We start from the raw sequence: 26643 nt of genomic DNA on the forward strand, positions 1-26643 counted from the left end.
TTCTGCGGCTAAATTCTCTGTTTTGTTTGTTTGTTTGGGGTTTTCTTTTCAAAATCAAGATTGCTCCGGTGATTTTTAGGAGTAGTTTACAATTTTGTACCTAAAAGTATGCAAATACAAAGTGGAGAGCTAGGTAAAGACCATTTCTATAACTGTGTTTCTACAACTGACTGCTTGCCTAATATCCATAGCTGAGAATGAAAATGCACAGTAAAGTGCTACAGAACTGTGTGTATTAAATATGTACACACTTACTGATTATGATATTTGCAGTTTGAAAACATTAAAAAAGCTGTTGAAAATGCATAATCCAAAGTAATACTGACAGTTCACTGAAGAACCAACAGTACCAAGGTGTTATACTGCAAAGATTTATTCTCACCCCTGTTTTGATTTAAAAGTTGATATTGCTGTAAATTCATGTGATGACAACACTTAATACTTGGGCCTTCACTTTTTTTTTATGTCTTCCCTGTGTGTCTTTACATACTAAATCCAAGTCCAGTGTGGAAGAAGTTAAAAGATACTTAAATGTTTTTTCCTTAGGCGTAATTCAGTGGTATAACGAAAGTAACCATGCTGGCATTCACTTACAAGTTTTCCTCAGGATGTCTCAAAGACCATCAGCTTGCTGCCAGTAGTCCCTGATATGAAGCCAAACCCAGGGCAGACTTAGAGCAGTGGCAAGAGCCTCAGCAGGGTTATCCTTTCCCATAAACACTAAGATTCTGCTGCTCTCTGTAGCACTCCTGAAATATGTCACGTATGTAAAGATGAAGTAACTCCCTACTTTGCAGTAACCACTGGTAATTGATGGTGAATACTGGAGGGTAGGATTTTCTGCATGTGTAGTGGTCACTGACCACAGGGAAAGTTTATGCAAAGATTCTGGTTCATAAATACAGATATACTTGCATCAGGAAAAATTGATTTTTATTGCATTTGTCCTTCAAGGAATGTTATATTGTATTTCTGATATTGCAAATGAATAAAGCAATACTGTATGAAGTGTTCTGCCTGGCCAAATATTGTAGTCTTTACTCAGAATTTACTCAGGAAAAAACACCTTTGACTTCAGTGAGGATTTGCTTGACTAAGGACTGCACAGACTGTTTTGAATCTTACCAGCATTGCTTGACGCTAATGTTGGGCAACAGTTCTCATTGCTAATTTGCCTGCCTCATCCTTCTCCTGGGCTTAGGATCTGCTTTTGCTGTGTGTTATTCATAGCTTCTATTGCTAGTTCAGATTGCTTCTCTTTGTGCTTTTCTTTCCCAGCAAATATTTTGCAGCTATTGTTCTGCTGCTAGTAGATGAGCACAGAACCTGGTATACAGGACTTGAACCTCAGCCCAGATTCAATTAACACTGTTAAACATGTTCTCACTATGGTGCTCAGAAGAAATTTTGATGACCCTCTCTCAGTGAAGCATAAATTTGTTTAAGCTGATGTTTTTAGAATGCAAAAATAGAAGGGTTTGATTCACAAATCTTAAGGCCAAATGCTTCTGCAGTAAAATAGATGGAATAGCACCCATTTAGAGCCATCAAAAGGTCAATTGTAAATGCTTATTCTGCCCTACAAAATTCAGCCAAGTTACTAAATGTGTGTGCTGTAGCATCACTCTGTTTTGTAATTTTAATACTGCTTTAAAGTAAGATATCCTGAACAGTAATTAGTACCAAATTGTGCCATAGCCTTCTGATACAAAGCAAATCTAGCTAGGTTATCACTCGTATGTCTTATGAGCCATACCTAGCCATGGTTTATCCTCTATTCATGCTACAGGGTACGAAATTCCTGGGTGCCAACCTGCCTATGGCAACCTAGAATTCTCCAGGGCAGGCTCGCAAAATCTTCACCTACTCTCTGGGACAGGTAACTAATAAGTGATGTTTTGTGAAGTTATGCTTTCTTTCTAACTTTCTGATGTCCGTAAAAATGTTTCATTTCTTCGTGTTAGTCTGTCGTCTCTCGTTTTTCAGTTCCACTGTGTTTTCTGGATAGGGGAGTAAAAGCAGGTCTGTTTGTCATAGTGCTCTAGATGCTTGCCTCAGCCAAGCCTGTAATAATTGTTATTAACATGCATAAAAACTGAAAGTTGTTTAAGGAGCTGCAAAATCCACAGCTGCCTACTACCAGTTAATCTCTTTTTCTGATGGAGTAGTTCGACAGTACAGGTGCATTACATTTCACTGTTGGTACCATAGTTATCTGGGCAGTTCACCCACCTTTCTTAATTGCTGGTATGTGTATATATTCTCTTTATCAGGTTTACATTAATCTTGAATCTCCTGAACTAAGGATTTTTCAATGCTATAGGTACAGAACACTGAAAGGATGGGGCAGTTATGACTGATTCTGCTTTACATTTCTATGCAGCATGTAGTATAAGTTGAAGTAATGACTCAGTTTTCCATATTTTGCTTAAATTCTCTTCTACTTTTCTCTTGAATTCACTGTCTATTCTTTTTGGTTGACTTTATTTTAAGTGGCAGGTATGTAGAAGAAATGTCATTCACTAATCCTATACCTTTTAATAAGATGTGAACTATTGTAATAGATTTCAATGTAAAAAAGTGATTGGGTTAAAAAATAAAGACGGAGTAAGCCTCAGATATGTTCCTGCAGTGTATTGATTTTCTCTGAACACAAGATAATATGTGAAAAGTTTCATCTTAAGAGTGCTTAAGAAAGACATAAGTGAGATTCTTTTTGATTTTTTTTTTCGTATGGTCTACACTCTGTGGAGTGAAAAAACCCAGCAATCTTGGAAAAGTGGTTTGAATTCCTGCTTTTCTTCCCCTGGGATTCTGCAGGAACACTCTACTCCTACCTGGGTTTAGAAGATTTTGGTGCAAAAATAGCTTTGCTCTGCTGCTTGTTCTTGCTAAAATCAAGAGACGACCAGTGAAGTGAAACATAATCCAGGCATATAAAGCTCTTTTACAAAATGTTCAACCCTAATTCCAACTTGGTTGAATATGTGGAAGTCCTTTAAGATTGGAATAAATTCACACATCTACAGTGTAATCACTGAGTTTGATCTTACATTCTGTTTTAAAATGGATGTCCACATGGAATTTCTGAGTCTTGGGATGATACTTAGTTGTCTTTCTGTAGGGCTCATTAAAAATATTTCTTTTTCCTACCACCACTGTCTACTTGTAGTTGTTACTTATGAAAGAAAAAAAACTTACTCTTGTAGAGGACAATACCACAGTTTATCTCCAAGTGTACTACAACTCAAAATGCACAAATCCAAGATTTTAGCCTATTCAGCCATTTCATTAAAAAAAATAAAAATAAACAACTATTGAAAGATAATTTTAATTTTCCTACGTGAGTTTGAAAAGCTTGCAAGGATCTACATTTTTAGAGAAATTTTTGTATTTCCTGAAAGCTGGTTTGTTTCTTTCCCGTTGAATAACTCAGATCTTACTGTTTCAACTTATCTAGACTGTAAAACAACATCTGGCCACTTGCGTTCTAGTTATACTGAAAAATACCACCTTGCTGAAGGAACTAATAAAAACCCCAAACATTTGTTTGGTAAAATGAAAAATAGTGAGTATGACAAGTGTCAGCATTTACAAAATGAGGATAGGTTCTATTTTTTCCAGCCTGATACACCTTAACCTTTAATGAGAAAGCAGTAACAGTATCAGCAAGAGAGTTCTAGTAAAAACCTAAGTTTTGATTAGCCCAGAATGCTGAAGTAGCTCAGTTATAGTGTACCAAAAAAAAAAAAAAAAAAAGAAGAAAAAGATGGCCTGTGTTTATGTAATCCCCATCTCAAGGCACAAGAGGAATTTTTGGGAAACTCTGGAGTAGTGAATCTGCTAATCTACTTCTTCACTCTGTACAGGTCCTTGGGCTGCTACATTTGCAGGCAAGGTAGAATCAAAGGGTTCAGGTAGAATCAAAGGGCTCCTGGGTCCCCTCTGAAGGAGCACATTGTGCATTGCTTTTCACATGAATAGCGTGAGCAGCTTTTCCATGAACACCTGCTACCTGACTTGGTCCTCCAAATCTGCAGAGAGATATTTCATTTGCTGGCTTACTCCAAAAATTACCCAAGAGCCAGTTCTGTTCCAACTTTCCCTGTTCTACTTTCCCATACAGCCACAAAAAAAAAAAAAAAAAAGGTGACAAACCAGAGTCTTACACTGAAAAACCAGTGCAGCCAGGGGAGCAGGATAAAGTACTGAACTAATAAATTATGACATTCAGCTGGAAGAAAAGTTGTGTGAAATGGTGGCACAACATGCTGAGGCATGGGGAACTTGCTAGAGGTGAACTCATTTATACTCTTGCAGAGTAGAAGACTTCTCAGTTAACAAGTCCCAAAATAGTGTGCTGAAGTGTATAAAACAAGGTAGGGCTTGAAATAATTAGCCACAGATGACAGATGGCAACTCCTTTTTCTTTTTTCCTTCTTTTCTTTTGCTGTAACATCAAGTTGATCAAAGAGCTGAGGATCATTTATTATGGTAGGAAAACTAAAAATATCTTGAAATATTCAGGCAAAATAAGTTCATTCAGGTACGAGCCAGTACCTCTCACTGTTCTTGTTCAACACCTTGTACATGAGTCTATGTGTAGTAATAGTTTCCCTTGGGATCTGGATAACATATGCACAGCTGAGAAATTGGGTGTGTCCTGGCTTAGGAGTATTATTTAATCAATTTATTAAATCAAATTGTTAATTTATTTAAAGTAATTGTTTGCTTGTGTTAACAAACCAGTGATCTTTTGTACTGCCAGAACGCCCTCCAGAAAAGTGCCCAGAGCTCACCTCTCTGGCAGGTCACTTGAGCAATGTCTTTCAGCTGTGTGTGAGGGGAGCCACGTGCTGGGGAGCAGAGGCTGCAGTAGAGCTGACTGCACCCATGACCTCTGGAGGTGTCTGTAGGGGCAGTGCTGCATCTCACTCTAGGCAGGAGCAGCATTTCCTCCTGGGCTCTGTAGGAGTAACGTCTGGCAAGCATGGGCACTGTTTTAAAGCCAAGCACCTATGGATTCAAGTTAGAGACACAACAGGAGCTTCTGTCTTGCATGACTTCTGTCACAAGGGAGGATCAGAACACAACTGTAACAGATATAGTTAAAAGGAAAATTCAGTAATTTGCTCAAATAATGTAATATACGCTGCTCATAAAGGAAAAAAGCAGCAGCATCTCCAGTCCCAGTAGTAATTCTGTCTGACTGGTTCACGAGCCATAAGAGCATATTTGATTTTTTTCAGCTGCTTAGCATAACCTTTCTGATGGAAGTGTTAAGCCAACACACCTAAATGAGTCCCATGAGCAATACAAAGATGAATTTCAAATTAGAGGAAAGATAAAAGGATTGGGAAAGGAAGGAAATAGCTAAGAACAGAGATTATAACCTCTGTCTGTTAACCTATGTCTGGATGTTTTATACCAAATAAAATAGGAACAAAATTCTATCCCTACTGCTAAAGCACATTTCTCCAGTATTCCCTTACCACACTTCTAACCTCAGTCCTTTAATAGAAAGAGTAAGATCAATTTCAGATTGCTTCTGGCCAGTGGGCTTCACCCATTCTCATTACATTCCTATTACACATAAACTGCACAATTCAGGAGGAACCACACTTCTGTTCCAGCACAGCTTGATCCAGATGAATCGGGGAAATAAACAGACAAAAACAAAAGTGAGAAAGGTTTAATAACACAATTAAAATATAACTTTATACGCTTGTGAGCTGATGTGGCAGGCTGCTCTCAGTAATTTCCAGAGGGAGTGCTTATCCATGACTACAAACCAAAGCAATCTAGAAGCTGGCCACTCAAAGCTGTAAGGAGAGCTACTGCAACTGAAGGCAGCCTGCTTAATCACCCGGAGAGCTCTCTTTAGCTTTCTAATCACAAATTGAAGTCTACCTCTAATTTTGCTTCCTCAATTTTCCAATACCTTACTATTTTTTTCCCCTTTCTTATCACTTCTCGGTAGTCTGGATTCCCTAGTGAGATGCAATGCAGACGGGTAGGATTCTGACAGACATTAAAAAGCAGACAACAACTGCTCAACAACTTCAAATAACTTTCTGTCTGAGGCACCCCCCCCTGCCCCACCGTGGCCTGTGTTACTTCATATTTGTTGCAGTCAGCCTTTGCTGCTGGTTTTCTTAACCTTTCAAACCCTGCAAATTTACACTGCAATTTATGATTTCTGCTACCCAAACATTTTATGCAAATTTATCAACCCCTGGGAAGCCAGGAAACAGCACCTCTTACAGGGGTGAACCTTCTTCCAGACTCATGTGAACAGCCGAGTCTGGACAGAAAGCAGTGAAGATCCCTTAATCCCTAGGAAGGGTCAGGATCGTTCTGATTCTGCTCTCTTGCACAAATGATGTCTGAAGTTTGCCACACCAGAAGTTTCCTTCCTTCTCTCCCAGTTTAACCAGCTGATTCATTTCAGATGTGCTCCAAGCACTAGGCAACATTTGAACAATGCAGAAAATATGAAGCAGGGCATGAACATGAACAGAGTCCTTCATTACGGTAAGAAAATAAACATGTCCTTCCTACCTCTAGAGAATGAGCCAGAAAACATGTATTCCTCCTGGAATCCTATGCTGATTTTCTTCTCTTGGAATCATATTTTCCAGCTCTCCATCCCTACATTTTCTAGCAATACAGAGAAACAAATTGAACAGGCACAGTCCTTATTCAAACTCTTGAAGGATCACTTACTGAGCTTAAAGGTTTGCATTTAAGCCACTGCTACTAAGAGTTTACCTGCCAGAGCTGAAAACAATTAGTTTCCACTTCAAGGAGAGCCTAACAGAGGCACTAGGAGGCAACTTGGAAGAAGACAAAGATCATAGTAACAGCTTCTGCTGCTTCCACTCTTTCCCTCTGCTTTAGTCACCTTTGAATTTGGGCTCAAGACTCTGGCTGGTTTGCTGTGCACTGCATTCATTTCTCACATACTCAGGTATTCAACCTCAGAACTGTCTCATAACCAAAAGTGGTCATCTCATTAATAGGAGACAGAAGCATATTTGGAAGATTCCAGTTCCAAATCAAGTTAGCAGAAGTATTAAATCAGTCCTCAGAGAGCTGGCTCAGCCCTCCAGTCTCTGCCCAGCCCTTGCACCAAGCAGTGGCAGTGCACATCCTGGTTTGTAAATCTACATTCTTCCTTCTCCATGAGCTGCTCTGTACCCTTGCTTAGTGCTCTGCACATTAACACACTCCCTGGTCACAGGTCTGGATTGTCATAGTTCATTTTCATTTGCCTTTGGTATTTTTCAGTACACTGGGGGAATCAAAATTGTCTGCTGAAGAAACTTCATTTAAAATAATCAAGACACCTTTCATATCTGTTTTGGAAAGCTGTAATTTTATTTGTGGTATTTCTATTCAATGTATTCAGAGCCTTAGGTTATGGATAGCACCTTTAAATAAAGGAAAACTTGTATGTCTTTATTATGAGTACATTTTAAAAATCTTGTCACGTTTCACTGACAATAATGGCATTCACTTAAGACAACTCAGTGCTGACAGATGGTCCTCTAAGGGTTTTTTGCATGTCAACACATAACTGAATTTTTGTATCTTAATCACCTCATATTACAGTTAATACTGAATGCTCTTGTTGGATAGATGTGTCTGTGGGCTTCTGATATTAGCTACAGAAGTCACCCTTCTGCAGTGAAGGACTGTCAGGTCACTACAACCAAGACATAATGCAGTTTTATTTTAAAGAGAGATCACTCTTTTCTACCTCTTATGAATAAGGCCAGCACAGTTTAGACACATTTATGATATATATTGTCAGGTCTGAATTTTTAATTGTGTGAATTATGAAAGAGTGAGGTACTCATGTCCAAAGTAAAGAAAAGCTACCTTCCAATATCCAGTGATGTATCTGTTTTAAAGTAGTTGTATGAATTCTACAGGTACCTCAAATAGGTTTTCATGCTAAGGATCTATCCCACAGCACCTGGCACTTCAACTGCTAAACATCTCTTCTTTTCCCCACCTCCCTTCCAAATGACTTTCTTTAATTTTTGTGATAAAGAGTCCCTCTTCTCTGGTTTAAATTCTGCCAGAATGCCCGAAACCTAAGAAAATGACTCTGTTACTTGTTTTATGTGTCCATCAGTCATTTGGAAACTATCTAAGCTCCAGATTTGGATCACCCACACATTTGTTCTGAAACATATGTACAGGCCTCCCTTCTCATAATCCAAACCCAGCTTCAGGTTGTTTATTTTGAAAGCAAGTACTGCAAAGAAAATGTAAATGGTTTAATACTTGCAAAAAAAAAAAAAAAAAAAAAACTCCTTCAAAAGCTATATTTCTAAATATGTTTGTATATATATCTACAGGAAAGAGAGATCTGCATGGAATTTGACAGGCAAACTGTTCATGCTCCAAAGTTTCAAATATAAGTAATTTCTTTGAAAGTAGTGGAGAAACTTAGTGGATGTGCTGTAATGCAAAAATCCTGGCAGACCTTGGTAAAAAATTAAAAAAAAAAATAGATATGCTGAACAAAGTCTGTGTGAGCCTGAATTTATAGGAAAATTACTATTGCAGAACTTGGATACACTTAAATTTCTTTAAGTACAAATGAAACTCCTGAATAAAGACTGCAAGCAAATTGGGATTTGTGAGTTTGACTCTGAGCTACAGCATATAATCTTTTTCCCCAATCAAATTTATAATTTCAAGGCTGTAGTTGGATTCTCAGACTCTAAATCTTGACTTTGTAATTTGATCCCATCCCCCTCCTAATCAGATAAAGCAAGAGCAATGGTAGACACAAAAACTGCAGACAAGAAAGATAGTTTTGGCATTAACCTTTTGAAACTGTGACCCTGAGCATGTAACACATAATCAAAACTTGATTAACATAGAAATCCAATTACTGCTTCATTAAAAATCTTTCATTAATCTAGAAAACATTTGTAAAATGCTTTGACTTCATTTCCCAACAACTACAACTTGAAAAAAATGTTGTTGAGGGGTCAGATTCAATGTCACAGCTGTCATCTCGAAGTTATTCCTCCTAAGCTGGGGTTTGGGTGCCTTTCTTGCAGCACGTCTACTTTGGGTAACATGCAGACCCATTCCAGAGTCATGTCCAGCAGAAATGTGCTGGAATGAAAAGTCCTGGGTAATTCAGACTACCAGATGTGGATCATCAAGAGCTGCTGGAGGCAAAATTCCTGGGAAGTTTCAAAATCAAGCTGTCAGTGCAGTCCAGCTCCACTGAGCAGTAACGCAGTAGCACTGAGGACCTGCTGGCATCTCTGCCAGCTGTGAACATCCCCAGAGATCTCTGCTCCCACCTTGCTGCTCCCTGAGGTGTGAGCTACAGGTCAGGAAAGTGTCTCCCAGAGGCTTGCCTCTTGCCTGGCTGATGATATTTGTCTCTGTGATGATCAGCTGCATCCAAAAATGAGAAACAAAAGCAGGTGTGTGGATGGCTGCTTTCCTTGAGCCAAACAGCCCATCTCTTTGCAGAGATCCACAGCAGACTCACAGTGTTGGGGAAGTGCTTCCAGGAAAGCAAGGTCACAAAGCTGCCTCAAACCCTCTGCCTGCCATGTCTATCATCAGTGGCCCAAGTTTGGCATGGGTGCACAGGTTCTCCCTTGGCCTTTCCCAGAGACCCTCTCCTGATCTTTATACTCTTTCACAGAAAACCCCTTATAGGGTTGACTGTTACTGACATTTCCCTAGACAAAAAACCCCACAGGGTAAAAGAAGAAAACATTATTATTGAAATTCTGTTCGGAATACATTTTTTAAATTTTCCCCAGTGCTCCCAAACTCCTGATCCTATGAAGTGTTTTTTTTTAGAATGTGACACATCACAGACATGAAGCAGATCTGATAAACAATTTAGAAGCATTTAGTGGTTCATTTTTGTGGGCCCCCACGCCATCTAAGCAAACAAGAAAGGAAATACTATTACCTCATGTCATACACACAGAAGTGAGTCAGGAAGAGGGGGAGTCATCTGATGAGATGTGATTGTCTGCGTCTGAGATACTTGACTAGATTCCCTTTGTAAGGAACGGAAATGGATACTTCCAGATTTGCGTCAACTCATCTAAAAGCAGACTTCTAAAATAGGCCCAATTAATTTCATCCTGGTGGTGCCTGCTCTTGACTAAGAACAGGAGCCAGAGCTGACCAGCAGTAGGCAAGCTCAGTCTCGTCTTAACTCTCTTGAGTGGTATAACCTTTGTCAAAGCCATGGTCAAAACTCAGAGATCCAAAACCCAATCCAGGTTAGTTCCTTCTTACATATTCTTTCTTCCAAGACAGGCTTTTTACCCACAAAATGCAATTAGTTCTACTTAGGATTTCACAGCTGCATTAAAACGACAGTTTCACTAGCCAGAAATGAGAACCTTTGATATGGCTGATTCTCAGTATATATAGCATGGGCATCTGTATTGCCTTTGTTTCACATTCTTTTCACTGCTAATTTCCCTCCTAATGCCATTAATCAATATTTTTTTCACTCACTTCAGGAGCAGTGTAAAGGAATGCAATCAGTCCATTCAGAGAGAATTTCCCTAGTTCAGAAAAAAAAGGGTTTGCTCTGGCTTTAAACATTGCAGAACCATCTAAAGCCAGAGCCCTGGGGTGGCAGGCAGACATGGAGAGGGCTGCTGAAGCAGTTTGACCAGTGAGGTGGAGATGTTGGGTTGCTGGAATGCTCCACTGATGGGGCAGACCCATAGACATCAACTCTTAAGGAGTAAAGGTTCAGAGAGCACCCTCTTCGTGGGCCACCTGAAGGTGGAAGGCTCTAGAAATCATCTGGCCTCCAGGCAATTGAGCATCCCCAGCTTTGCATGCCAGCACTCCTTTGTCATCAGCCTGTCTGCCAGGCAGATGAGCTGGCAGAAGATCAGACAGGTACAATGAAAACCTGCTTGTTTGCCAGCTCACCTTCCTCAGCATAGGCCCTTATCATGTGGCATCTCAGCTTTGTCTGAAATCCAGTGGGAATGTGTTCACCTGGAGCTTCTCCAGCCAGCACTACAGCTTAACCCTGACCAACAGCTGCAGGCTGAGATAATGTTTGTGAGCACAAATTTCTGTGCAAATATAGCTTTCATCTATTTTATACTTTTTATGAATATAAACAGAGCTAATCAGTGAAAATAATACTTTGGAAAGTTTAAAGACCTGTTTTTATTAACCTTGAAAGTAGCTTCCCTTGAGAGGTTTTCTTTCACCAGTCTAAATATTTAATATTGTATTTACTGTCCTTGTTATTAGAGATATATTTTAATGAAGCACAGTGGGTAATGACTTGCAGACCACTGATTGTCACAGGAGCAGATTAGAGATCATTAAAAGAAATAGGCAATCCCTTATGCTAAAGGTGGAATAATATACAGGACCTTTGAGCCTGCCTTGTAATTCCATACTCCTTGAAGCTGTCAGAGTTTCAGGAGACCATGGAATACAGGATTTGTGTTTTCTAAGACATAGCATTATCACATTGCTGAAACATAGCACTACCAGAATACTTTTTATTTGCAAATAAGTCCTGTCCTTTCTCCTGGCTGTACTTTTTTCCATTTAATTATTTTCTTAGTTTTACATATATATAAAACTAAAGAACCATGGGGATCAACTATTCCCATGGACATAAAATATTAATCAAAATATAGTGGTTTAGTAGCATTTAAAAATTGTGCAATGAGCTTTTCTAATTAACTGGTATGTGAAAAGCAGAAACAAAATGCAGCTAATTTATGGAGTTGGTTGGTTGGATTGAAGAAAAGGGAAAATGCTAAATGGTTGACTTTGTGACTCCATGTTTTGACTTTTTATCTTTTCCCTCTTTTCAACTCTGATTAAATTGCCACTACCAAATTTACAGAACAAAATTAAGCCCTCCTCATGAAAACCTCAGATTTCTAGAACAAAAAAACACAACACAACATAAGGAATGAGAATCCAAGCATTTCATTATGTGATAACACTGGAAGATAATGGTAAGGGGAAGGTTTCCAAAGAAAGAACATCTGTTTCATGAGATATGAAAAAAAAAAAATAAAACAGCAAAACAAAGAAAAATCTCATGAAGTACCTTAGATTAGTACACAACAAAAATTGAAACTCTCATCCTGTTATTAGAGGGGCAGGATTTGATACATTGCATTCTCTTATTCTTTCTGTTGTTTCACTCACTTGCTTTGTCTTTGCTGCTTAGACACTTGTTCATATAGAACCAAAATCAAGGGAAAACAATAGGGTTTACCTCAAACTGGTGATGTATCAAATCATGCAGAAATCAAAGCTATCTTGGGAATCCTGGGAAATCTGCTCACAGTGTTACAGCTATTAGTACCCATTCAATGGTTACACTCTAAGATTTAGGAAAATTTCCCTATTGTGCCATTCACGAGCGTAAGTTTCATTGTGCCATTGCTTAAAGTTAGCTTTCTTTCCAGAACTTGCATGACTCAAGATTGATATTAAAGCAGATGGTTTAACACTTTCCCAACTGGGGTCTTTTCTCTCTCTCTTTCTTTTTTCTTCTTCCATAAAAGTGACTGTAAGTTTTTTGCCACACAGCATATTCGTTTCAGAACATAATTTCTTTCCTTCTAAAATTCTTGCTTTTCCATCTAATAACTTGTATTTTAATAAAGAATCGCTGTTATGCATCTACTATTGTATCCTAAATAATCCCATCATAAATCAGGCATTATTTCCTATCTAAAAATTATATGTCCTCTTAAAAACAATCAGTTGTCTTAACATATGTCAGATGACTCAAAGTACACAGTGAGGAGGGATTTTCCTAGGTTTGGGAGAGTTTAAAAATGTCACCCCATTTTTCCAACATGGATGGAAATGAGTAGATCTTTTCAGAATTATGGTTTGCTGGTTGGGAATAACTTTAATCTTTGAAGCTGCCTGAGTTATGCTTTAATCAGTGGAGTTTTTTCTTTTTTTTGAACAAATTTACACCTGTGGTTTACCATCCAAAACATCATGTAGTCATACAGTCCATGTATATAGACTGTTTCAGAAAACCTCACTAGAATAGTCTTGATTTTAACGGATTGAATAATCTCTTTCTGAAAGCTAAGAATTCAAGAATTCAAATACTTCAAAGTGAACTTCAAGGGAGAAAGTGAGCTGAAAGTTTATCCTTCTAGCATAAGCTTTAGCCTGCCAAAACCTATCAAACTGTCCAGATCTGAATCTAAAACCACATTTTGGCATTCCAGACCAGCACTGCCTTCCACTTCAGGATCAAGCTTTACACAGAACTCAGATTTTTAATCCCAAATTTCCACACATAGACAGGTCTAGGCATACTGGTCTGTGCAGAAGCAACTTCAGAGGAGTCAGGAGGTTTGCACCTGCTTAATCTTCTCGCAACTGAGACCCAAAGCAAGAAGTACTGATATGAGGAAGCAGAAAACAAAGTTATTGGTGATTAGCTTCCCCCTTTTTCCTCTTTTACTAAGCACTCTCCAGCTATTATTAACTTAAACATTCCTGACATTACCATTATATTTGTACCCAAATAGCTCCTCTTCCTCACAAAGGTTGTGCTCCCTATGTCCAAAACTTCTCAGTACAGCAGGATGCTCCAGTCTGGCTTAACTTGCATTAACTGCACTTGTCCAGCAGCCTCAGCCTGCTGGACATTTTTATCCAAAATCATAGCTGGAGGACCTACAGTCTGTTTTTCGTACAAATTTTAGCAGTTAGATTTTTAGACCAACAGAAGACTTGAGATCATATCTCTTTTCACTCTAAACAATTTTGACACTGTAACTGCCACTTTACAGAAGAAAATCTGAGTTTCCAGGCTACAGGAAGGAAAACTGACCATTCTTGTTTCCCAAGATGAGCAGAGGAGTAGCAGGAACAGGCCGGAAGCAGAGCAAGTGAAAGGTGGTATGATGGGGTAACATTGTCAATGAGGACGTGTAGAAATGAGCAGCATGGGTTCTCAGCTCCCTAGATAACTTCAGAGTTTAATTCACCAAGTGAAATACAAAAATTGAATTGTTATATTAAGTGGAGCCGCATTAAAGGTCTGAATTAGAGTATATTATTTTAAGAGGATATAACCACAAGTGGCAATCTAACTATAACAGTAACCACGCAATATGTGCAACTGAAATAGAGCACCGTGTTGGCAAAACATTAGGCTGTTTCCCAGCTCAAAGCTGCATGGATCAAGCAAGCAGCAATTGTAAGGCTCTTGCATTAACTTACTGAGCTCCTATCACAGCTCGTAGAGGAGAAGCCAGTCACGCTGTAGACAGCTCAGATAAGTGTTCCTTGAAGACTGACATGTTGTTCCCAACTCTCTTGTCTAATTAAAGACCCAAAACATTATTCTGCTGCAGCTGATGGCAGCACTCACTTGACATCAAAGGGAATCAAGATTTGCCATTCATTTATGAAGAACTATTTTTGCCACACGATTAAAAAAAAAAAAAAAAAAAAAAAAAAAACCAAAAAAAAGCAAAACAAAAAAAAAAAAAACCAAGGCAATTCACACTGCATCCCGTAGACACTTTGTGTCTAGGCACTGGCAGACCCAGCTCCACAGTGCCTCAGAGGTCCCACTTGGAGCCAGGAGATCAGCTCCACAATGAAGTTGCAGTATATGAACCAAGTTCCAGTCATCTCCAGAGATCCCAGCTCTGGCAGGAATCCCATCCTGCTGTTCAACTGGCAAACATGCTACAAGACTGAAGAGCTTGCAAACTAAACAGACAGAGATACAAAAAACTCCATTGTGCAGATAAGAAGGCTTATGCCAAGTGGCTCTCCTGAGTCTCCTGCTTTGTTTTGTGTAAGACTGTAACTGAAGATAGTTTAGAATCAGGGCATAAGTGCTGAAAGAACTGTGAAAAATTAGGGATTACACCTGAGTCTGGAAAGCTTTGGCTCCAAATAAGCGGGGGAAAAAGGGAAAGATCTACAAGCTTAAAATCATGACATTATTAATTACCATCCTCCAGATGAAATGCTGAACAATAAGGTCTCATAAAAGGAATCAAATAAGACAAAAATTTCTTCTTCTACAGAATTTTAATTTGGATTTCAGGCAAGGAAATATTTTTGCATAATTTATTGTTGCTGTTCTATAGAGACCTGCTTCTTCAGTCATAGTATGGTAAGATAATTCTAAATGGAAGGTCCTGTGTGAAACCAAACTCTAAACTGTGTTTTGTATTTTAATGAAGATTCTTTCACAACATATTCGATTCTGGCGAATGAGATAGTAGCAATAAATGCACCAGAAAGGACAGATGGAAGATAGTCAGCTGTCTGAATCAGAAGATTTTCAAAGTGCAGTAAACAAATGAAGCACACTTTTCTGGATTGAGGCCAAGCTATACTCTAGGGAACTGGTCAAAGAGTGGATCATGAAAAGCTTTTTGAGAGCAGCTAAATTCTACAGCTGTGGTCTTTGTTTTTCTAGTACTTTGCAAGAACAGAAGGGGGAATTACGAAAGCGCCTATCGTACACTACCCATAAGCTGGAAATGCTTGAAACAGAGTTCGACTCTACACGTCAGTATCTTGAAATAGAATTGAGACGTGCTCAGGAGGAACTTGAAAAAGTAACTGAAAAACTGAGAAGGTTAGTAATGAACTTTTTGAAATAAACAGAGTTATTAGAATTTTAAGAGTGACTGTATTAAAGATGTATGTAAGTAAAAGCAAACACAGTTGCAAACATGCATGATTTATTATTTATTGATTACACATTGTGTTTTCTATTTAAAATATAGATTTCATTTACCTGAATGTATATTGCATGCCCCATAAAGTTATTTACATGTGATATGTAAGATGTCTCTGTACTAAAAGCAAATGTGCAAATAGAAATACACCTATATCTGTGCAAATATGACATTATTTATGTATAAACGTACATGTGGGGTAGTGCCATATGGCATTACACATATAAAAGTTATAAACCCATTACATATATATATAATTTAGACTCTATATATATAGATAAATCTTTTATTTCATGACTTTGCACATTTTCTTTGTTTAGACTTCATTGTGCTGATACAAAAGAATAGAATTTGGCTCTACATCACTCAAAGCTGAGACTATGTTCAATTGAAACAATATTCAGGCATTTTGCATTATAGTACAGCAAATAATTTCCTTTTTAGTCTCAAGCAGAATGGAATGATGCTGAAAAGCTATTGTTTAAAACTGTTGTAGCTGTGGCACAGTGCTGTTGCAAATCAGGAATCTAGTTAATGTTAGTGATAAACTATGTTAAGGTTGTGCTCCTGACATTCCAGGCACTGATTAAAATGGTCTGTAGACTTAGCCTAAAATTTATCATGATTCTTAATATCCACTTTTGCATTTGTTCTCAAAACTTCTGAAACTAGAATTATCCACTTATACAGGAATGTATTTGCATGTCTTGTGAGACTTTCTTAAACTTATATCTTAATGGAACTATTTGATTAATTCATTGGATGACTCAAAATGAAATTCAGAATAAATCATTCCAGGGCAATACCCAAAGAAATATTTTCCATTCCTTGTGGAAGGCAAAAGCCAAACCAAAACAATGACAGAAACCACCAATATACTGAGTCAACCAAACCATGTTATGCAAATTTTAAACAGAATCAGTCTGTAAGATCTCAAAAGTAGGAAACAGCCTAGTGTGGTCTTATAACTTAAATGCTTCTCTAACTGGGGATGCTTCTCAAAATGAGACTAAAATATGAAGATGGCGTGGTGATTTTGAAATCTACACATATCTATCAAGAGCAGTCTGGAGATTCTCTATATAGTTTTCTTGTCAACAGTATTTTTCCTATTTTTTCACCTAGAGCAGAGCCACTGAAAGTAACTTCATTCTTGATGTAGTTTTGCTTCAATACATTCCAGGATGGGAAACACTGGTGCTCTTTTCTCTTGAAGCATCAATTTGGGCAGCGGCCATAAAGCAGCAGAAGGGCTGTCCATCCCACTTCTGTTAAAACAGATGGGTTTCCTAGTCAGTAGAAAGCCTCTTATCAACTGCACTGGACACCAATGAGTTAAGCACCCTTTGAAACTCAGGCCAGGGGCTCACAGCCAAGTCTGGTGTTCATACCAGGACACCCCATTAGCAGAACTGACTTTCCAATATTCTAATGGAACATTGTACCATATTATGAAGAAAACTTATATTAAAAATTATGTTTCAGGCAGGTGATTACTCCCCTGAAGACATATCATAATGGAAGCCAAAAATATTTTACGAGGTGAGCTTTAAAAATGTTTCTATTGAGAATAGCAAGGCATCCTGCAAGTTGAACAAGATTTGTCAGCCTGGAGAAGGATAATGTCTGAAAAAAACCTGTCATCCAAAAGCTTGTCAGCAACATGTCACAGAGGAAAATCAATGTGAGAAAAACAAAGAAGCAGAATTAGTTTCAATTATATGTCTCTTCCTTTATTCACTGCACAGGGAGAGAAATTCATCCCCCCGTAGATGAATATGCCCTGTGAAACAAGATCCCACTCGTACACTGGAGAACATGTCTGTTATTAAATTTCCTTTTCTGTAAAGTGCATTTTTTTTTCCAAGAGGCTGAATGACTATTCTTTTGTAATCCTTTCTGAAGGTCTTTGTCTTAATTTATCCAGAATTGCCTGTGCTGTTGCTAGGCTTCCCCAATTTTACTCAAGAGAGGAGGTCATTTGTGTGGCTGAATGGTCAAGTTTTCAACCTCTCTACAAACATTCAGAGATGGCCTCTTTCTTTTTTCTCAGTGAGAGAACTAACTAGATTTGAAAATTATAACTGTAAAGCATAGGTTCAGCTTTGAAAAGTGACTGAAAAGAGAGGGGATTTCATATTCCCTGCAGTGGTCCCTTATCTGACAAGGTCAGCATAGCTTTTATAAGTTAAAATCTAAAAAAATTCAAAATCCAAACTTGGAGCCACATCTGGACTCCAAAGTTCATTTTGGGTTTCTTCCTTGAGACCTTGCCCTGGGTAACAACTTGATGAGGTCCCCCTTCTATCTTTTAACAGAAAGTAGAGTTATTTTAAGGCATAAGAAGTAAACTCATAAAAGCATATATTTAGCACTGAGATTAGCCCACACATATAATCATTGCACCAAGGGCAAGACATTTCACAGACTGAAGGGGTGTTCTGAACAGGAATCCTGGAGGAAAAACTATTGTTTTCATAAGAATGTTGGTATAACTTGTGATAACAGAGAGAAAAACATTTTTAGAACAAGAAGCTACTCTTTCAACAGTCACTTTTCAAAGCTAACTACACTGTAGAAGAAATTCTCTTCTTTAAAGAAAGTCAGCCCAATACTAAGTTTTACTTTAGATGTATTTATTGGCCTTAAGAGGGCTTGAAATTGAGTGGAAGCAGAGAAATAGAGGCTTTTGCAAACTCCCTCTTCAGTGGCAATCTGCAGCCTTAGGGAAGAGTGTGTTGTGTGGTGGGTTAGAGCACAGACACCTGATATGTTCAATATGGTCAGAATATTTTTCATTAGGCCTTAATTTGGTCAAGAATCTAAACCTTTGTTTAATGGATGCACATATGTGCACCTGAAGTCACATGAGTATCTCCTAATGACACAAATGACACAAGAAGACATCAACACATGATAATAGGTTATCAATTCACTTGAGTTTATCCTTATAGCAGTTTTGTAGTATAGTGAAACCTATTCTTAATTTTATTTTCAAAGCCTTATTTACAAGGTTAAAATATTTAATATTTCACAATGTTCAGGCTATCTGGATGTATTTTTTCTGCAAATAAGGTTAAGTTACCATTTGTTCATCAGATCATTTTCAGATTTGAATGATATTCCCTACTTTTTACTTCCCCTTCCCTTTATCTTACAGTTTTGCCTAAAGATTGATCTGACTCTGTTCCTCTTTTATCCCTTAAACACATTCTGCCATGTATTTCTGGTCCATTTCTCTCCTTTCCACCTACATTTGCTGACACTTCTTTTGGCACAGTGAATTTCCAATTTGGGGTTTATCCATATACGTGCATGTGTATGTGCTTGTGTACATGTGTATGTGTTTGTGCTTATTTTGACTACCTTTGCATACTGTTCTCAATAGAAACACTTTTTGAAGCTCAGCTTCCTACTTGCTGTGGATTTTTTTTTAATTTGATTTGACTGTACTGGGAGGTGGTCATTTTCTAAGTGCAAAATGAATGTGTTAGAGAACTAGAGTTTATGAGCTACTTTCACCTAAACATGTAACAGGCAAAAATTGGATAGGTAAAGGCAAAAGAAGCTACAAAGTGAGAAGCAGACTGTGATAAACTCCTGCAAAATCTTCTACCACCATCTATGGCATGGAAGTGTTGTCATTGAAAAATAATTAATGATAATTAGCATTTCAATCATTCATATAAAGAGAAAAAGTGAGAACAGAAGCTGAGGAACGAACCCATTGTTGCCATGATAAGTCTGCTATCCAAGCAGCAATTACTTCTGTTTTCACTCATGGTCTCAAAGTTATGGAACGGGAACCTTCAGGGTCTCCCTTGAGCTGTCCACATCAGTAACCAGTGCAGAACAGCCTGTGGTACAGGGGCACCTGGGCTAGAAAAACCTGAACCAAAGTTTTTCTCCCCTTTACTTTCAGGAAGTTATGCAAGTGCTTTTGAACCCATGCAAACCTTTAGGGCATTGCAAGTGCTAATGTTTAAATCAGTTTTTACACCACCTCCACTTGAACCACAAACTGCCTGGGTGCAGAGCAAGTTTAACCTGTTCTAGTTTGCTTTACTAGACAAAAACTATAAACTATGACAGAAAAGATGCTGGGGCACTTCTGGGCTCAGCCAGAAGGCACTATTTTACTTCTCTAAGTCCTTTCTTCCAGCATCATGGCATGCATCCTTACCAGCAAAACAAAGTATTTATGCTGCGTAGCTTCAGGCAAAGTCATTTTAACCTTCCTTGTATCAAGATCATCTCTGCTTTCTTTTGTACCATAAAAAGATGGGTACAGAGTACCCTGAAACTTGTCTCTGTTGTGTTGACAGCTAAATGGCAGGGAAAATCCCAAGTAAACCTAGAGCTGCACAAATCAATTTCTATAGAGAGACTTAGTGATAAATGCTGTGAGGATCATGGACAATGCAGAGAAGTGTAAACTTCAGTCAATCCTTTTGAGTCACCTGGACACAAACACAATAGCACTATGAGAATTGGTGAGTATTGACCAAGTTTCACAGTACAAGTCTCAGAGATTTTCAGCCCATTTGGGTCACCACCTTAGCAAACAGTCTTTACCACGGATCCTCCTCACAGGAAGGAAGTCTCTGCTCAGCACCTCTGTAAAACACAGGCAACATTGAGACTTCCCCCAGGCTTGCAATGCATATTGGAAATGGCTGCCCTGATTGTGGGCTGACCCTTGGTACCCTGAGGAGGTTCACCCATGGGGATGTCATTATTCATATCCACAGAGCAGATGTCCTTGGCACAGACATCCCCTCTCAGGTCTGTCAGCAGATGTTATTGCAATGCTGGGAGACCCAGCCAGAGCTCTGCATCCCCTGAGAGGGGCACTGCAAGCCACTGGTCTGCCCTGAATGGAGAATTCTTATCATTTAACTGGAAAGAAAAGCTCCATGGCAACAGAAGCCAAGATAAGCATCACTTTGCCAAGAAGGAGTGGGCTGGACCTTTTGATTTGCAGCTATGGCATGTTTGGAAAACAGATCATTCCAGTTTCAGCAGCCACTCCTAAGCAAATGATAAACAAAGAGACTTCTTTAATCCCAGTCCTATCCTGATAACCACAGAAGCTACACCCAGATCCAGACTTCTCAGAGGAAGCTCTCTTTGCTGTATAAATGTGGATTACATCTGAGTTCACTCTTACAGTGAAAACACTTGCACATTTCCTAAAATCTCTTCGCTGCTGAAAATACTCTGACCTATTGATCAGTACAGCCATATGGATTTATTCAGACCAACTTTTCACAGCTGAGCTTCTAACATTTGCTTTACACTTGTTATACATCCTGCTGAGGTGATGGGTACTAATGAACAAGAAGCTATCCTCCTTAGGTTCTGTGGAGGTGAAGGTACAGCTACTACCAAAATACCAATGGTTTTCCCACAGGCTGTGCAGCTTGTTCATTACAATACCAAGGCTACCATCTAAGTAACCTAAAGATGTGCAGGCTGAAACTTTTCTTTGGTGTGTTGCTCTGGAATAAGTAGGGAAGCCTCATTTTGTGAGTTCATTCAATCCCTAAGTGCTGATAAAAATAAATACCCATCTTTTCTCAGCTAAGCTATCTAAATATACTTCCTGGAAAAAATAGGCAACTTCTTGAACTTTTGTTGAAAGAAGAAATATTCTCTTCTAAGTCACATGTTGATGCCCACATGTTGCTACAGTCATTAGGATTCTGCTGCAATTTCACAATAATTCTTTTTTAGTGCTGCCTCAGCCTAGAGCTCAAGCTTCCTCTCCTACATACTATTCTAGAGCCTGATGTAAAACTGTAATTACCTTGTGCAAGTTCCTAGGCTGTAACTTGTGTCTGCACACAAGTGCAGAACAATCAACATATCTTCACTTCCTGCTGGAATGTGCTGCTAAATATAGTAAGAAAATACGACAAGTTTGGAAGTTTGCTTAGGAAGCAGGTGGTAATTGCATTTCAAAGGCAGCCACTGACTGGTAGCAGGAGTGATAAGCAAATAGAATTTGAGTAGAGCAAGCCAAGGTTTTGTACTGATGTGAAAATACAGGTAAAAAAAACAACATGAAAAGCAATGCATTCAGTTACATGATATCATCTTTGTTTTAGGATACAAAACAATTACCTAGCCTTACAAAGAATTAATCAGGATCTGGAGGATAAACTTTACAGAATGGTAAGTTATCAAAAGTGCTTTTTTTTGTTTTTAATATATTAAATGTGGTTTTGTGGTTCTTAAGTCATTGGAAAAACATGTATGTAGCTGTCACAAAAACACCCTCAAGCTCTAAAAGCAGTTATGCTGAGAAAAGATATCATGATGAAGAGCTCAAGCTGAATACAATGACATAGTTCCACCAATTTAAATAGAGACTGCCTAGACTGATGATCTAGCTGAGTAAATTGTACCTTTAAAATAATTTTGGTTAATTTAGTTAATAACTCCATGAGATTTAAATATTTATGTTTTCATTAAGTATCAAATTTAAATAAGGTAATCCAAGGTTTTCTCATGCTTCTTAGATACTTCCACTCAGCTTTTATTGACTTAATAGAGCTTGGATGGCTTGACTTTTAAATTCTTTTGTAACTATCAAGCTGAGTATATTAATTTCCAATCTGCATGTGTCTGCCACCACAACATCAATGTCACTATCACAGGCCAATTAAGAACCAAGTGGGGAAAACACTGCAGTCTTTGTGGGCTCCACATCACAAGACACAGCACCCTGGTTCAAAATAGCTTGAAGATGTCAAAAAAGAAATGGCAAAGCCCTTGGGGCCCTGGCTCATTGCTGATAATGTCGGGACATTGTGCTCACTGTTAGAAGTAAAATTACAAAGGGATGTGAGTATAATGTTTAGAGAGGAAAGAATGACAGTTTTCAACTTCCAAAGATCTCAGGTAGCAATTGCATGGATGAGCAGCTTGGACTGGGGGAAACAGTTTATTGTAGATTTTGGGTAAGTACAGACCATAGTATACAGGAGAGGCACCAGCCTTTACTAATAAACAAATTTTTGAAAATGTCATTGTTCTTACCTCAGAATCCTATCTCAATAGCTAGCAATGAATAAGGGACTGAACTTTTGCAACTGGCTAACAACAGGGCAAAATTACAGCTGGGTTGTAGCTGACATTGTTTTTTATAGATATATATTTAAACACTGTAAAAGCATAAATAACACATTTGGTCTCGGGTTATTGCTTTCTTTCTCTACTCTTCCTTTGTTGCTTTTTCCTTTTGCCCAAATTAATTCAGGATTTTGTCTTCATCTGTAGCCCAACACTTATTACATATGCACCACAAAAGATAAATAAAGTACAGCCATTCAGGCTGATAAATGAAATAAAAATAATAGAAATACACAAAGAAGGATTCCAGAAAATCCATGTGTTTTTATCAGGTATTTCAGATCAAAGCAAAGAACTTTTAAACTGCTGTTTCAGCATCCAGTTAAATCCTTGAGAAATTATTTCAGAGCACAGCACAGAAAAACCAAAAAAACAGACCTGTGGAGCACTGTGCCTTTCTTTATCCCACTAATATGACAGTCATTGAAGATAGCTTTAGAGGCTTGAAGAAGATCAATCAGGCCCTGTACACCACTTAAATCCAGACTGCTTTGCTTCCTGAAATATTGAAACTGAAGACACAAAACAAACCAAACAAATGTCAAATAGAAATTCCATTAAAAGGAAAAAGATGAGCAAGAAAGTACCATATCTGATTTAGATAAGTCAAACTTTTTGATTTAGGGCACTCCAAAAGCCCTCAATACTTCTGAGACAGTTAAATTAAATAACAGCTGGTCTGGCTGATCAGCAGCTTATGGTGGACTGGGCTCTTGGATACCTTTCTCTCCCTTTCCTGCTTAGGAGGAGCAGCTGTCTGTATTTATTGTTTTGCTTTGTTTGTCATTCTAAAATCAAACACTCTTAATTTCTCTACCCTTTTACAAATCCAAATATATGAACCATGTGTTTATTTTCTCCCTCTCTCCCCTACCCCATGCCTCTATATACACACATGTGAATACACACCCACACCCACACACGTTTTTTAGTATTTGGTGGGCTCAAATTCAACAAGTAGGAAAAGAAAGATCCCCAGGCAGTGGTCCCTTGCTCCCCTTGCCTGCAGATAACATAGGATGCTCCCAGGAGGTGAGCTACTCCCTGCCCTAACAGGTGACTCACAATGTCCCCTCTCCCCATGGCTGGTCCCTGCTCATTGCAACTTATGTAGGACCCCACTGTGACCTCCCTTTTCTAACATTTTATCCTGAATGTTAAAGCCTTTCATGCCTGCTATTGGTATGAGTGATGTAACACAATAATCATTAATTCATCAGCAGTCACAGGTAAGAAGCTGATGCAGCAGTTACTTTTCTTCTAGGCTCTTCTTCCTTTTGAGTCCTAATCTATAAATTATTTAAAAATATTTGAAAGCACACTTCTGATCACAGCAAATGGTATCCAATTGAAACCTCTGTCACATCAGAACTTGAAGTATAAATATAAAAGATGAACCATGGTGTCTCGTTTTGCGAAGTGCTAAAAAACGCAATCCTGAAATCAGGGGAGAGCTTGCTGTATTAAACTGGGTAAGATTAAACAGAGGGAACAGTAGAGGAATGTGGCACAGAGTTAAAATTCTGCTGTCATTCCTCTTAAAACTCCTGTTCTTACTACAGTAAGTGGCTTCAACTGGAGATTTCTTTATTAAGAAATCTTTAAGTGGAGTGTACAGCCTGTCTGCGTAAATAATTAATCTTTATAACTCTTTTCTCCATTAAGATGTGGGAAAAGACTAAGCAGAGTCCTCACATTTTGCACTGTGATTCCATCACAGCACTGTTCAATCAAATAAATTTTTATGATATTTAGTTCCAGTTGTCATCAGTAAGCTTCACTTTCCTTTACACTTGTTTGAGTTTTTAGAGCATGATCTGCCATGCTCCTGCTGCTCACAAGCAGCAATTACAAGTAAATTGTGCAAGTTGTCCCAACTACAAGTTAAGAAATCCTTTATATGATCTCAATCCAGCTGTATTCTCCATATGATCCTCTCTGGAATTAAGCAATGTATTTTAAAAAGCTTTTGAAGTTTTAAGGCTTTTGGTTGCAGTTAGTTCTGTAGTTTTACCTTTAATGCCATAAGCCAGATTTTAAACTGTATCCTCTTTTGGGAAGAACTGGTGCCTAATAATAGCTGCTTAATAAACCCTACTGCTAATGAAAATTGCAGCCATTTCTCCTCCTCCATCTGCATTTTGAATGTTCTTGAAAACATGATCACAGAAATCCAGCTGCAAAGAGCTCAGGAGACCTCATTATCCAGAAACACCCTAAAATCTGCCTTTTTTACTAAATTTGACAGACAGACTGCTGGATGGTATCAACTTTGGTTCCCAGCTCTGCAAAGCCAGCACCAGCCCTCTGCACACAGTGCATTATACACTTCATGAACTGTCAAGTTGAAAACTCTTACATTTTTACAATAAAAATGTACAAAATTTACAGCTAAATTTTACCATAGAACTTTCTCAATATTACACACCAAAGTCTGATTTTTCATTTACATTAAGGCAGGCTGGGAGTGAGACTGCCATAAAGTTGGAAGAAATTATTATATAAACAAGCAGTAAAGAGGGATTTGTGTTAAGGATGATCATGTCTGAAATTCTGCACTTTCTGAGCACTGCACTGGTTTTTATCCCATTTCTACCTCTGCTCATGAGTTGGAGGAGGACTAAGAGGTACAGCAAATACTTTATGTTCTATGTTATTAAGAGTTATTTATCCAGCTCCTGAATATCTGGGGTTTTCCAGTTTGCTGGCCATAATAGTTACTTAAGTACCTCCAGCTGGGGAAATCCAAATGTCAATTAAATATGAGCTGGGCAGTTTTAAATGGTGCTCTGAGACCTTGTGTTGGGTAAATGTTATTTTAAAAGAAGCAGATTGCTGGGTATCCAGGCCAGGAAGGTAAAGAATATGGGAAGTGGTGAGGAATTTGATGAAAAATTTCAGTCAGGCATTAAAAACATCTAAGTACCAGCTGTTTGGCTTTGAAATTTGAACCAGTCACTAGAATGCGCATAAGTCTCTTGTGATACCTATCAGTCACAACCCCAGTATATTTTAAATCATAAGTGAAAGATGAAAACAATGGAGAGAAATCCTTTTTCTCACACAAACATAAGGAAAACAGAAGCCCAGCATCCTTGGTTCTTGAATGGAACATGATGACTTTGATAGTGACTTTTGAACAGAGTGATTTCAAGCCCATCTTTTTCATTTTCTTTCCTTTATGGAAGAAGATGTTTCTCTCCCTCCCCCATGTCCCATGAAAATCAAATAGAGATGGCCTAAATATACTTAAAAGGATTTGCATCCCAAAGACAAGAAAGTTTAGAGTCAGCTCAACCTGGCAAGCTCATTTACTCACATTCAGTGAAGACAGCTGTGAATTTCAAGAGAAATTTATACTGGTTGGTTAGTTAAGGCAGAAGCCAGAGAAGGTTTGTGCTTTGTGGACTAAACTGCAAAATAATATTTCTGTGGAAGGAAATGACCGTAAATGGCACAGAAAATAATTTATAAAAATAGCAGTTGAAAAAAATGCATTTCTAGGAGGACTTAAGGCTACATGGTTTTATGCTTACAGGCACTTTGTGCTAAAAATGTCAATTTCTCACTAACTCTTCTCACACTCATGTTCCAAGTTAAAAATATTGCCAAATAGGCAATAGGACCTACACACATTAACACCTGTAGGAACTACACAAGCTCTGACTGAGTAGGTTTGTGAGTTTTGCAGTCAAATAAATGAATTCTCCTGGGTAATTTGGGAACATGAGCATGAGCACACAGGCTTTCAGACGTCCTCAGT

General features: G+C 38.3%; 1 protein-coding gene across 3 annotated transcripts in view; it reads left to right on the forward strand.

Annotated features, from left to right (window-relative positions):
* The window catches only part of BEGAIN (brain enriched guanylate kinase associated), a 149979-nt gene that overhangs the window by 73860 nt on the left and 49476 nt on the right, over positions 1–26643 (forward strand). Inside the window, exons 3-6 of one of the 3 annotated variants that reach the window (XM_053946890.1) lie at positions 1790–1879; positions 15479–15640; positions 17229–17285; positions 21854–21920. In XM_053946890.1, coding sequence (XP_053802865.1) covers positions 1790–1879; positions 15479–15640; positions 17229–17285; positions 21854–21920 — 376 coding nt within the window. The remainder of the gene's footprint in view (positions 1–1789; positions 1880–15478; positions 15641–17228; positions 17286–21853; positions 21921–26643) is intronic. The other 2 variants (XM_053946891.1, XM_053946893.1) reach the window with 2 other exon arrangements.

The sequence above is a fragment of the Vidua chalybeata genome, chromosome 6, assembly GCF_026979565.1.
Source record: "Vidua chalybeata isolate OUT-0048 chromosome 6, bVidCha1 merged haplotype, whole genome shotgun sequence".
Taxonomy (NCBI): domain Eukaryota; kingdom Metazoa; phylum Chordata; class Aves; order Passeriformes; family Viduidae; genus Vidua; species Vidua chalybeata.